This window comes from Uranotaenia lowii, chromosome 2, assembly GCF_029784155.1.
Source record: "Uranotaenia lowii strain MFRU-FL chromosome 2, ASM2978415v1, whole genome shotgun sequence".
NCBI lineage: Eukaryota > Metazoa > Arthropoda > Insecta > Diptera > Culicidae > Uranotaenia > Uranotaenia lowii.
Window position 1 is genome coordinate 432,506,929 of NC_073692.1, and position 15,290 is coordinate 432,522,218.

A 15,290-nucleotide genomic window follows, 5' to 3' on the forward strand; every position below is an offset into this window, starting at 1 on the left:
CACCATTCTCCCGAGTTAATTAAAACGACCGTCATTTCGCCGGCAATAACAACACCTACCCGTTGCAGATTCCGGCACGCAGCGCAGGCAGGCCAAGGCAGGAGTAGCGACTACGTAACGACGAATCCTCAACGAGTTGCTGCTCCCGTCGAGTAAAGATCAATAAAACAGTGGCTTTTGGGGTTCAACTCTTGCGATATCATTGACAACCCCCTTTGTGTGGCCCGAGACTGACCGTTTTGGGGTGTTCCGGAGAGCTCAGATTGAAGGTCCATGGCTTACGTTAGACATTTGTTTTTGATTGCCAAAACTGTCGACTAAAAAATGTCAAAAAACGTTGGTCGTGGCTTCTTAAAAACATACTAGAAACCCTGTTGGAAATTGAAGCTTTTGAGAATCTACAAATAAGTCTAAGAAAACTACTAGGAAGGGGTACTTCATGGACGATCCCCAATTCCGCGAACAGACCAGTCGGCCGCAAGGTGTCTGTTTACCGACCGTTTTGGAAAATCGCGACCATTTGTGGCCCCGGCGAAGAACCCCGAATCTCCCCAACTTCCCCAACCCTTCCGGTTCAGCACATTCCCTTAGTTATCAGAATGCCACGTTGGCGTTTGATGATTCCCCGATATGTATCCTATACCTGTACCCCAGAGAGAGACAGAGAAAGAACCAAGCGTCAAATGGAGCTTACCGTTTTCGTGCTGATGCTGGTGATCTCGTTCGTTTCGTCCGATATCAGCCGGGACGAGTTGTACCACGTCATGTTGGCAGCCGGTCGGGCTCCGCTCACCTTTTGGTTTTTTTTTTCGTATGGTTCATTTTGTTTTTGTTATTTTTACCGGCGGGGCCGTTTTCGGGAGGTTTTGACGAACAGATGACGACGTTGATGATGACGGCCAGAACAGGCCAGGTTCCAACGATGAGGAGCAGCACAACCGGAAAACGGAAACCGGAACCGAGGCCCAGGCAGCAAGTGGGCGCGTGTGATGATGATGACGATGAGGACGAGTGAAGGTGTAAGAGAGTAAATTTAATTATTCAAATTTATTCAATTTACTTGGCCCTCGGCACACAAGCGTTAAGTTGTTATCGTGTGTATAGGGATGTTGTATCTTGAAAGGTGATTCGAATGCAGGGACGCCGATTTTGGAGCAGATTTTGTTAAGCTGTTACAGTTCTGAAAGTCAGGGCAGATTCCCATAATCCTTGCAAATAGGAACCATTTAAGATTTTGACTAAGAAAATTAAAAACCAAATAATTTTTAAATTTACCAATTATATATCTTTGATATCTAAAGGCTGGTCTATATCGGGGGACTATTGGTCTTGAGACGGTCTCGATGTTTCCCATTTCATATGGTACACGAGACTCTCTCATCTCTCCAACAACAGAATTCATCTAAAAAAAATTCAAAAAAATGAAGTTTCCTAGCGTGAACTATCTAGGCTTAACTGACATATAAATAAAGCTTAGTTCTTTTAGAAATGGGACATTTCTTTTGCTGAAATCTCATTTTCTAGGACATACCAAATTTTGACAACATTTTGCCAGCAAAAAATTCTATCCGACCATTTTTTTTTTTCAAATTTAAAAATTAACGGGTTTTCGAGATATTCACGACAGAGAAAAAGAAAAAAATATTTTGCACAGCTTTCTTCATCCATCATTAATAAATAGAAAGCTGGCAAAACCGTTGATTTCTGTGCGTAAGTGGTGGAAAAGTTAGCAAACACAGTAAAAAATTTCCACATAGCTAAAATCATGCGTTGGAGTGAGACTTATGACAGGCCAATACGGTTAAGGGTCATCAGAAAAGGCTAAAACCCAGAATTTTTTAATTTTTAATAAGTGAAAAACTAAATGTAGATCGCTGAAACGTCCCGCAAATTTTTCTCCGGTAAGCTAAACATGTTGCTTGACTATGAGTCAATAAAACCTTACCTCAAACAACAAATTTTTACTAGTTCCAGAGCTGACGACAAAACTTATGAAAAACCCTATTACAAATAAATTCCATCGGTTGAGTCCTATAACATTTCTGGTCGTGGCAAGGTACCTCAGATTAAAGTATGTATTTTCTGGTTGTTTTGTAAAAAAAAATATAATGATTTATCAAGACTCTACTTCTGTGGGAAAAAACAACAATTTTCAAAAAATAAACGTTGGTTTTCGCAAAAAAGTAGTCCTGCATTTTAAGAGCCACAAAAACAATTAAGTTTCGTTTATTTCGAAACAGCTGTATCCACCAAACTGCCTTCAGCTTCTTTTAAAAGAGAAGTTTTGGACCGAAAAGTAGCTGAAATTGAAGGTGGAGAATGCAGTCACTCAAAATACTGATTTGACAAAATATAAGTTGGAAAAACTGATCAATATCATGACTGAAAAAAAAGTGCGCTGACCGATGGAAGGTACCAAGAATAAAGTAGAAATATTTGTAACCAAAAACGATGATTTTTTTCATTTTTTTTTTATGAATTATCATAAGATTACGTCTATTTCCTTCATGCAAAGTATTTCTAACAAACGAATAGTTTTTTTTAAAGACGCACATTCGTAACTGTCCCATTTCTAAATGAACTAATCTTTAATCAAAATTGAACCCTTAAACTGGGCTATTTATCCAACTCTGATTTTTCCAATCGTATTGGTTGAGTATTTAAGTATCTTACCAATAATGCCGTAAGTCCTAAATATGTCTAAAAATACCTCAAAAATTCAGTTTTGATACGATAAATATAAATGAACCATATTTTGCAGGTATTTGAGTTCTGCATTTTTATTTGATGAAAGACTTTGTATGACACTTAAAGCTTTCTTTTTCGAAAGAAATATAGAAGCATTTTTAACGTTTTATAGTCGTTACAACCATTTTAATCTTACTATGTTTTCACTTTTAAGAGTAGTTTTTTCAATGTTAAATTAAGGAAAAACTTGGTAAACATTGTTTAAAATTCAAGCTTTGTACACGAAATAACATACTTTATAAATACCCATCAACAGATTTATAATTGAGAATTTTGTTATAGTATATTTCTCATTCAAAGGCTCAACTGCCATTTGACTTAAGGAGCCGAGTATCTTTTCAGAGGATTAAGCGCCCGTTCGAGTGTGTCTTGAGTCAAACAGTTCGAAAACTGGACGGAGCCTTTCTCGAACGGGCGCAGAACCTTTAAGAACATTATAATACTTAGTGTAATTGGTCTTAACAAAAAAAAAAAAATAGTGAATTGATGATCACTTCTAAGTATTCTTGGCCGATAGTACATGTTGCTAGGAGTGTCCGGCGTAGATGGGAGTATTTTTCACATAACGATTTCCGATCGTAATTAGAATTGAGAATTATTATTCATTATTTTTGACTTATGATGGATTTCGTGCAAATTCGACACAGTATCTCTCAGAATTGAATGAAACTTCGTATGTGTGTATAGTCTTTACGTAGTTAAGGCGCTTGGCATACTTGGTTTTCCATAAAAAGATCGAGACTATGATTTGAAAAGGGCTCAACTTTTCAGGCCATTTTTTTTTAATTTTTAGCTCTAATGATTTAATTACTACACAAATGTGGTCTATAGGACAATTTTAGAAAAAATGGTGGAATTATAAGGAAAAAAATTTGCAAAAATATATTTTGAAAACCTACACTGCGAAAAAGGCATTTTAACAACATAAACTCAATTTCCCAATAAAAAGCACCATCTCAGAATATGATGAAATCTTTTTTTAAAAACGGCCTGCAAGTCGTCCAAACATTGCAACTTGTGCATATTTAAGGGAAACAAGTTTTTTTTTTACAAAAGCTTTTTAAGTCGAGATGAACCATCCCTAAAGATGAAAATCCCATAAAAAAGAAGAAAAAAAAAACAAAAACTTATTTAAGTACATACTGGAATAAAATAATTTATAAGTGTATATTTTTTAATCAAAACTAGTAGTTTATTACATTTGTGTATTTTTTTTGAAAGAAAATAAATGTTTTAGATTATTTGAAGATCGTTTCTAAAGTATATGGTACTCAATTCATTGTACAGTTTCATCATCCTGGGATTGAAAATATTATTATTTTCTACCTGTGTACGAGCTTTCTTTCTGCCAACATTATGTTTTTGAATGTGCATACTAAATACACTACATTATACCTAAATGCTCTTGTTTGTACCGAATGACTATGAATGTTCAATTATAATAACAACTCGAAAAAGTCAAAGGTGAAAAATGTTAAAAAGTAGTTCATAAACATTCATTTCAATAATTCATACTTCTTTCTCGCATATTCAGAAATCTAGGTGCTGTGCAGGCATCAATAATCCAAAATGCCATCGGGAAAATTTACGTAATTTAACGATGAATGTGATCGAATAAAGCATCTGGCCATTTTTAATGAGACTTAGTCAAACTTAGTCAAATTTGTTTTATGTTGATTCTAATTTCTGATTAATGCCCAAAGTCAATGAGTACTATACCCAAGTAACAATTTTAGCTTTATTATGGTCAGCAAAATATCGTTTGGACTATCGCATTAATCTTCATAAAAAGCTAAAGCGCATTCTATAACATCACCTGGACTCTAATAAAGCCAAAATCAGGCTATTTGGCCCTACCCTAGAAACGTCATCAAGACATATCATTGTTGGTCATCAATGTTGGTCAGCAAAGCTTTTAAAAAGCTATTATAAAACATGTTAGAAATTTTTGTTTTTTTCGGTTCTGTCATTTCTAGGAGTTTTTTTTAATTTTTTTCAGCAACCATAATGGTTGATGAATGATAATTGCATTATTCAGATATGATCTGGTAAAACTATTAGCTAAAAAACCAATGTTTTAACCATATATTGAGCGTCTTTTCTACTGCCAGTCAAGATTTTAGGTAAAATGTATATGAAATAGTATCTTAAAATAAATGCGCCTCGTCAAATCTGATGGTCAATCATGATGGAATTGATGAAAAAAGGCCTGAAAAAAATATTTTACAATGCTTGCATTGTGAATCCATCAACATGGCGTCATTTTGTGCCCTTCGATTTTGCAACCAACATGGCGTGAGTCAATTTATAGTTTTATTATGGTTTAATGATGACCCCAAAAAAAGCTACGATTTGACGTTTCTCTCGCAAGCCAACCAATTACACGCTAAGGTTGAGTTCCTCATTTCTGAGTTGTTAATCATTAGTACAGTAAATGAGGACAGACTTTTTGAATGAAAAGGGATTGGTTTTGAATGACCCGTGGAATAAATCATGAGTTGAAGTCAAATTTCGTTGTCTGACGCCATCTTGAAATCCAAGATGGCGGCTTCCGCTGAACTTTAAGATGGTTTAAATGACTTGAAATCGCATGAAACCCCAACAAAATGGGTATTGGGTGAAAGGGCTAAACGAGTAGAAGTTGAATTTCGCTATGAGACGCCATCTTGAAATCCAAGATGAAGGCATCCCCTCAACTTTTAATGCTTAATGCTGACAAAAAGTCGCATTAAACCACCACTATACGGGTATTGAATGAAAAGGCTAAGCTAGAAGATGTCGATTTTTTTCTTCTTTTCTTGGAATACAAGATGGCAGCTTCCACTGAATTTAAAATGCTGTTAATCAATGAAAATCACTTGAACACATCTTATTTTCACGTAATATCTACTACATTAAAACTACTATTTCAAGACAATTTAGATCATTTTAAATCACTTTTATTATTTTTTCATTATGTTTCTAATGCATTAATTGTATTGGTCTTATTCTAGCGAAAACTATAAGGTTATATTGTTTCTGTTAACCGTCTGATTTAGGCACATGTGCCAAATTTGATGTTGCTAAAATCGAATGTTGCCAAAAACGAACGGGGTCTGTATTGTGGTGGTTTTTGTGGGAGAAACGCGAAAAGAGATATTTGACTTCTATCATTTAGCCTTAGCACCCAATACAATATATTTGAGAGTTTTATGCTATTTTCATTCATTTACAGTATTTTTAAGTTCAGCTGAAGCCACCATCTTGGATTTCAAGATAGCGTCAGAATGCAAAAATAAACTTTTTATAGCTTATCCCAATTGACAAACACCCATATTTTGGAGGTTTTAATTCAATGATTTAGAGCATTTTGAAAGTTTATAGAAAGCTGCCATCTTGGATTTCAAGATGGCGTAAGATAGCAATATTCGACTTCTACTCGTTAAGCCCTTTCACCCACTACCAATTTAGGTTTCATGTCATTTTAAGTCATTCACTACATTTTAAAGTTTAGCGTAAGCCGCCATCTTGGATTTTAAGATGGCGTCAGATAGCGAAATTCAACTTCTACCGGTTGATTTCTTTCAACTTATACCCCTATAATATAGGTTTTATGCGATTTTCAGTCATTTACAGTATTTTCAAGTTGAGTGGTAGCCGCCATCTTGGATTTAAGATGGCGACGGGTAACGAAATTTGACTGACTCGTTTATTACTTTCACTTAATAACCATATTGTGAAGGTTTCACGATATTTCCAGTAATTTACAGCTTTGAAAATAAAAGCGGAAGCCGCCATCTTGAATTAATGATGGCGTCAAGCAACAACTTTTTTCCTACTATTTGGGCTCTTTCACTCAATACTCATATTGTGAAGATATTCATACCACTTTCGGTGATTTCAAGTTTTCAAAGATGTATTTTTTTAATTTTAACTCAAAACCAACACGCATAACTTACCAAAAATGTGTAAAGATGGGAGTTCCAATTCAAATATGTGCTATCTAATCTGAGCGTGTCCTGTTTTGACATCTTGATCGAGAACTGTCACTAAATTTTATGGCGGTTTAATAATCATGCACTGAGTACTATTATAGAACATGCAACAGAAAGCTTGGAGCAAACTCCTAAGTTTGTGTTTTATTATAGTATAAAAAGAGCATTCATAACTCTTTCAAAATAACTAAAACAGTATGTTTAATAAAAGTTTAATTAGCGTTTTCAAAACCATCTGAAAACATATGATCGAAAAAAAATTATAAGCATTCTGCATGACCATAATAAAACCGCCATAAAACGAGCTGCACAAAAAAATGCCATAATTAAACCATAATAAAACTTCCTAATGCTAGTTGGCTTAATCTGTGTTACTTGGGTAATGATCTGCTTCTAATTAAGAGTTATCATAATTCAGCCAAATTATTTGTAGGTTTTTTGTTTTTCATTAAAAAAAAGCTTTTTAAGATAAACTTTCTTCCTTTAAGAATACTCACTTTGCGTTGTTCAGAAGAGTTGTAGAACTCGTTATTCCCCACCATCAAAAACAAAATCATCGAATTCTGAGATGGTAATTCTTTTTGAATCGACATTAAGTTTCTAGTTTGCATTTTTTTCAGTGTGGGATTTTTCCGCCTACTTCTACCATCAAATATGACTATCGAAGCTCTTATTTCTTCAAAATCAGCAAAATCAATTCAAAAAAGCAGTTTTTGAATTAAAGGTTGAAATTCTACACTAAGAAATATAAATTACATGATTTTCAAAAAAAAAAAATCATGAAAAAGTTTTGTTAGAAACACTTGTTTCTCTTAATTATGCAAAGTTGCAATGTATGAACGACTTGTAGGCCTTATAAGGCAAATAATGCAAAAAACTGATAAATTGGAATAAATTGTACGAAAGCTTGTATGCAACAAAATTGCATACAAAATCATTGCACAAAACCTATAAATCATGTAGATTTTTTAAAGAATTTCTATAAAATCAAGAATACAAATAGTGTAGAACTCCCGTGTTCCACAATTTGTTTTTTGCTCTTTAAACCATTCAGATATTTTATATAATTTTCGAAATTTCCATAATATCCTTGAAACTTTATTTACAACCCCCTTCATGATTTATGAATATCTCTAAGGGGAGGGGGACGACAACAAAAGAAGAATTTGATATTTGTTCCGGCCTTATTACCAGGCTTAGAAAAACATTTAATTAAACTCTTAAATGGCATATTTAGGGAAATTGAGTGTTAGTTTTTGCAATGCAATTTTCTCAGTAGTGTAAGATAAAAAAAATCAAAAAAATTTTTTCCTAAAAATTCTATCATTTTCCAAAATTTTCTTATGAACCACATTTGTGTAGGAATTATAATTTCCGAGATAAAAATATTTATCAAATTTTGGCCTTTAAAGATAATTTTTGAGAAAACTAAGTATGCCATGGTGCTTTTTTAGGTAAGATTGAATTCTGAGAGGTTTATGCCAACTTCGTATCGATTTGACGTGAAATCCGTCTATTTTAATTTTCTTTGTTATTATTGATTGCTATTTATTAGTTTTTCGAATAGATCAAAGCTTGAACATTGAATTGATTTTGCCTAACTTATTTGTTACTCCCTCCTTATTATTTTACAACCTTTAATGGAAGATAATTAAATGTTAATGTAATTGTCAATAAATAGATGAAAATTTCAATAAAATACATTTCATTGATTGGTTCAAAATTGCATATATTTAAAATATATTGCAAAAGTGTGGAAAGTGTTACTACTTATTGAAGCATAGGAAACAGCTCAAAGCAGATAAATAATATTCTGAGTTGGAAGTTTTTTTAGATATAGAATTCAAAACGTGAACTTTGAATATATTCAAATAGGAAAAAAAAATGCAAGTTGAATGTTCTTAATCTGAAATCATTAAAATTTACCATCGAATCTAATCGGCGCCCATGCATCGAGAAAGTAGTTTATCGGTTTTTGAGTAGTATGTATGATGTGTGTATGTGATGTGATAGGTGTGATTATGTGTCATTTCGGCAAGTGAGCGGATAATGACTTGAGGGTGTTTTCTTTCCGGTTCATCGGATTTGTTTTTCCCCTTTCTCCTGACAACCTTTAGAGAGAGTGAGAAGACTCACCTGGCATTGAAGTAAAACTTTGGTTCCTTGTACGGTGTGATGTTTCACACCAGATATATTGATCTTTGTTGGTCTCACTGTTGGTTTTTTTTATTTTGTGCCCCGGGGGTGGGTGGCAAAAAAGGTGGAAGAAAATGGTGGAAAGAAAATGGTTAATATTGAGATAAACTATCCGAGCTTCTGAGATTAACTAGAGTGACGGCATACTGAAAACTTCTTACCTTGTAAATCGATATGAAAAAGATTATCCACAACCAGCTGCAACTCTTTCATCTCGACGCGACAGGTGTAGGTGGCGCCGAGCTCTTGCCGCGAGAGGGTCAGTGATAAGGTCGACTTGACCGTGTACAGTCCGTTGTGGTCCTCCACTTGTTGGGAATCTGTGTTGGGCAGATTGATTGAAATTTTATCACGCTCTATCGGATTTTTATCCTTTCCATTTCTTACCTCTCACAACTCCTCCCGACCGATGCCAACTTATCACAGGTACTGGACGGGCGCCGTAAACTTCGCAAACGACTTGCAGATCCTGACCCTCCCGCATTGGCCCGATATGGGACCCGTTCTTAATACTATTCCTACTGCCATCCTGAAGTGCTATTACAGAGGGAATGGCTGCCAGGTGGAAAAGGAGATTAAATAATGTCATTAGTGTGGGGGACATTATGATAATAATCTTCATCATGATTAATTAAATTTTCCTTCCAAGCCACCCGCAGACTTACCGTAAACATTTAGTGCTATACTATAAGCGCCCGAGTTTTCACACAACTCGGACGGCTCTAAAAATGTGGTTTCACACAGATATGTATCTTCGTCGGAGATTTCCACGTTCTTGAAGATGAGCCGGCTGCTCTGGGCCTCGTGGGACAGCGAGAGTCGATCGTTGTAGCTGCCCTCGACCTTGGCCACCTCGCCGTCACCGGAAACGACCGCGATGCGATCGGTGCCCTTGAACCATTTGAGCGAGTGCAGCTCGCCGCAGGTTGCGATGTCTATCGGGCATGTCAGTTCTACCTTCTCGCTCCTCAGCACCGACACCGTCTCATCTGGAAAGGGGTGAGAGAAAATTGGTTAAAGTTGATTGGCGCTGGCAATGGACGTTGACAAGGGTCTTGGAAAAATGCATTCATATTCTTTTAAAAGGATGAAATTTGAAGAATTCATAATAAATGACGAGCTAAATTCAGTTCACATTACTATCTTTCCTACTGTCATTTTTATTTTTTCTTATTCCTTTGGGAGTTGATTTAAACTACAAATGCCAGAGCTAGGTGCGGTCCTAGAACTCGCTTTTTGAGAAGAGGAAGAGGAAGTGGGAGGAGGGGGGAGGGAGTCTGTTTTTTGAAAATTTTCATAAATCGGCCAATATAAATATCTTATAGTATCTAGCGATTTAAGGAGGAGGCGCTGCATACTCTCCTTTTGAAACAAAACGTTATGCAATATTCAACAAAGTTACTAAATAAATTAATATCTTCAATATTAAGTTCATTTAAATGCCTTTCCGTGTTGTCAGAAATAGTTAAATTTTGTAAAATGCATTTTTTAAAAATTTTCAGTTTTTTTCTTTGGACTTTATCCCTGAAACTAGAAAATCTAGGCAAAATTTGGATCCTTTATAAAAAAAAAAGATAAAAAATAGTGTAGAAAATCAACTTTTTATTTATAGGTTTATTAGTATATCAGCAATCAATACCTGACTTCAGTAAAAACTTATCCATTTAAAAAAACACTCGAGTTAGAGCACTAAAACTAGAGGTGATAGACAAAATTTGACAGAATATTTGAATTCATGACTACAAATCTTTTACAATCATTTACTTAAAAATTGCATTGAATCTAAATCAACTGTAATGAAATTAATCAATTTTTTGTCAAATCTGAAACTGTTTATTTAATAAATTTATTTTAATTATTATTGTTTCAACACACTCACATGAATTTTATAAAGTCATTCATTATCGTGTTTCATAACCAACGAAGGAGAACAGCATTTTTAAGTAGGCGATGGCTTGTTGGTATCGCACGTTTTTTTTCGCGCCGTCGCGGTGAAAATAAAATTTTTGAAATTTAAGTAGTTTGACATTGTGAAATTGTGAATTTATCTTGGGATTAGTGAATGAAGCATAGTGATCAATAATTGCATGTTTCATTGTACGTGCTCGACCCAATTGTCCGTTGATTTCATCCACCTCAAGCAGTTGACATCGTTGAATGATCCGCTGCAAGAAGAAACACACTTCCTGCTTCAACAATTGGTGAGTTCGTTCCATGATCCTTCTTATTCATTTATTCTAGACTGATGTTTTAATTCAGAAGTTTCTTCCTGAGAATTCTCATAATTGGAAAATTCTCAAGTACAGTTAATTGATGTATAAAGAGACGTGAGGTGATCCTCGGAATTTTTCGGGAAGCGCAGGGGAGTTTTTTTTTCTATTTCATTTTGACGTAGAATTACGTCTTACGGCAACACTATAGGGGGGCAAATTGAAATTTGCGATCGAATCTCGCGTCACGAAAAACTCCTCTTTCAAAGACATCCTATCTAAAGGATTATGACGTCATCACCAAGCCAAAACAAAAAAAGAGAAAAAGAAAGAAAACACGGATGCCCCGCCTCTTGATGAGTTTTGATTTTCCATGTATACGAAAAGTATAAAAACAACGGGGCGCCAGCGGCTCGGTTTCAGTTTCTTTTTGCTCGTCGTCGTGTACAGTTCTCCTGCAATTCGATCTGCGTTTGGACCCCACCAGTGGTAATCCAACGCAGATATCGTTTTGCAGTTAGTTTAGTGGAAGCCAGCGAAGCAGAAGGATGGTTCAGCAGCAGACATGGCGATTTAGCGGTGCTGGCGACTAGCAGCGGTGGTGGCGACTAGCAGCGGAGGATAACCAGCGGAGTTAATGACATGTTGGCATGACATTTTGACATGACATTTTGACATGATATTTTGACATGACATTTTGACATGACATTTTGACATGACATTTTGACATGACATTTTGACATGACATTTTGACATGACATTTTGACATGACATTTTGACATGACATTTTGACATGACATTTTGACATGACATGTTGACATGACATTTTGACATGACATGTTGGCATGCCATGTTGGCATGCCATGTTGACATGACATGTTGGAATGACATGTTGGCATGACATTTTGACATGACATTTTGACATGACATGTTGGCATGACATGTTGGCATGACATGTTGGCATGACATTTTGACATGATATTTTGACATGACATTTTGACATGACATTTTGACATGACATTTTGACATGACATTTTGACATGACATTTTGACATGACATTTTGACATGACATTTTGATATGACATGTTGGCATGACATGTTGGCATGACATGTTGGCATGACATGTTGGCATGACATTTTGACATGACATTTTGACATGATATTTTGACATGACATTTTGACATGACATTTTGACATGACATTTTGACATGACATTTTGACATGACATTTTGACATGACATTTTGACATGACATTTTGACATGACATTTTGACATGACATTTTGACATGACATTTTGACATGACATGTTGACATGACATTTTGACATGACATGTTGGCATGCCATATGACATGTTGACATGACATTTTGACATGACATGTTGGCATGCCATATGACATGTTGGCATGACATTTTGACATGACATTTTGACATGACATTTTGACATGACATTTTGACATGACATTTTGACTTGACATTTTGACATGACATTTTGACATGTTGGCATGACATTTTGACATGACATGTTGGCATGACATTTTGACATGACATTTTGATATGACATTTTGATATGACATTTTGACATGACGTGTTGGCATGACATGTTGACATGACATGTTGGCATGACATGTTGGCATGACATGTTGGCATGACATTTTGACATGACATTTTGATATGACATGTTGGCATGACATGTTGGCATGACATTTTGACATGACATTTTGACATGACATTTTGACATGACATGTTGGCATGACATTTTGACATGACATTTTGACATGATATTTTGACATGACATTTTGACATGACATTTTGACATGACATTTTGACATGACATTTTGACATGACATTTTGACATGACATTTTGATATGACATTTTGACATGACATTTTGATATGACATGTTGGCATGACATTTTGACATGACATTTTGACATGACATTTTGACATGATATTTTGACATGACATTTTGACATGACATTTTGACATGACATTTTGACATGACATTTTGACATGACATTTTGACATGACATTTTGACATGACATGTTGGCATGACATTTTGACATGACATTTTGACATGATATTTTGACATGACATTTTGACATGACATTTTGACATGACATTTTGACATGACATTTTGACATGACATTTTGACATGACATTTTGACATGACATTTTGATATGACATTTTGACATGACATTTTGATATGACATGTTGGCATGACATTTTGACATGACATTTTGACATGATATTTTGACATGACATTTTGACATGACATTTTGACATGACATTTTGACATGACATTTTGACATGACATTTTGACATGACATTTTGACATGACATGTTGACATGACATTTTGACATGACATGTTGGCATGCCATGTTGGCATGCCATGTTGACATGACATGTTGGAATGACATGTTGGCATGACATTTTGACATGACATTTTGACATGACATGTTGGCATGACATGTTGGCATGACATGTTGGCATGACATGTTGGCATGACATTTTGACATGATATTTTGACATGACATTTTGACATGACATTTTGACATGACATTTTGACATGACATTTTGACATGACATTTTGACATGACATTTTGACATGACATTTTGATATGACATGTTGGCATGACATGTTGGCATGACATGTTGGCATGACATTTTGACATGACATTTTGACATGATATTTTGACATGACATTTTGACATGACATTTTGACATGACATTTTGACATGACATTTTGACATGACATTTTGACATGACATTTTGACATGACATTTTGACATGACATTTTGACATGACATGTTGACATGACATGTTGACATGACATTTTGACATGACATGTTGGCATGCCATATGACATGTTGACATGACATTTTGACATGACATGTTGGCATGCCATATGACATGTTGGCATGACATTTTGACATGACATTTTGACATGACATTTTGACATGACATTTTGACATGACATTTTGACTTGACATTTTGACATGACATTTTGACATGTTGGCATGACATTTTGACATGACATGTTGGCATGACATTTTGACATGACATTTTGATATGACATTTTGATATGACATTTTGACATGACGTGTTGGCATGACATGTTGACATGACATGTTGGCATGACATGTTGGCATGACATGTTGGCATGACATTTTGACATGACATTTTGATATGACATGTTGGCATGACATGTTGGCATGACATTTTGACATGACATTTTGACATGACATTTTGACATGACATGTTGGCATGACATTTTGACATGACATTTTGACATGATATTTTGACATGACATTTTGACATGACATTTTGACATGACATTTTGACATGACATTTTGACATGACATTTTGATATGACATTTTGACATGACATTTTGATATGACATGTTGGCATGACATTTTGACATGACATTTTGACATGACATTTTGACATGATATTTTGACATGACATTTTGACATGACATTTTGACATGACATTTTGACATGACATTTTGACATGACATTTTGACATGACATTTTGACATGACATGTTGACATGACATGTTGACATGACATTTTGACATGACATGTTGGCATGCCATGTTGGCATGCCATGTTGGCATGACATGTTGGCATGACATGTTGGCATGACATGTTGGCATGACATTTTGACATGACATTTTGACATGACATGTTGGCATGACATGTTGGCATGACATGTTGGCATGACATTTTGACATGATATTTTGACATGATATTTTGACATGACATTTTGACATGACATTTTGACATGACATTTTGACATGACATTTTGACATGACATTTTGGCATGACATTTTGACATGACATTTTGACATGACATTTTGACATGACATTTTGACATGACATTTTGACATGACATTTTGACATGACATTTTGACATGACATTTTGACATGACATTTTGACATGACATTTTGATATGACATTTTGATATGACATTTTGATATGACATTTTGACATGACATTTTGATATGACATTTTGACATGACATTTTGACATGACATTTTGACATGACATTTTGACATGACATTTTGACATGACATTTTGACATGACATTTTGACATGACATTTTGACATAACATTTTGATATAACATTTTGATATGAGATGTTGGCATGACATCTT

General features: G+C 34.9%; 2 protein-coding genes across 12 annotated transcripts in view; one reads left to right on the top strand and one right to left on the bottom strand.

Moving 5' to 3' along the window:
• The window catches only part of LOC129747363 (hemicentin-1-like), a 46,123-nt gene extending 36,194 nt beyond the window's left edge, over positions 1-9,929 (bottom strand). Inside the window, exons 1-5 of the mRNA XM_055741538.1 lie at positions 9,584-9,929; positions 9,306-9,473; positions 9,080-9,238; positions 8,859-8,935; positions 695-793 (exon numbers count right to left, since the gene is read on the bottom strand). Coding sequence (XP_055597513.1) covers positions 695-793; positions 8,859-8,935; positions 9,080-9,238; positions 9,306-9,402 — 432 coding nt within the window. The 5' untranslated portion in view covers positions 9,403-9,473; positions 9,584-9,929. The remainder of the gene's footprint in view (positions 1-694; positions 794-8,858; positions 8,936-9,079; positions 9,239-9,305; positions 9,474-9,583) is intronic.
• The window catches only part of LOC129747362 (hemicentin-1-like), a 485,337-nt gene that overhangs the window by 245,077 nt on the left and 224,970 nt on the right, over positions 1-15,290 (top strand). The gene's annotated exons all lie outside the window — the stretch shown is intronic.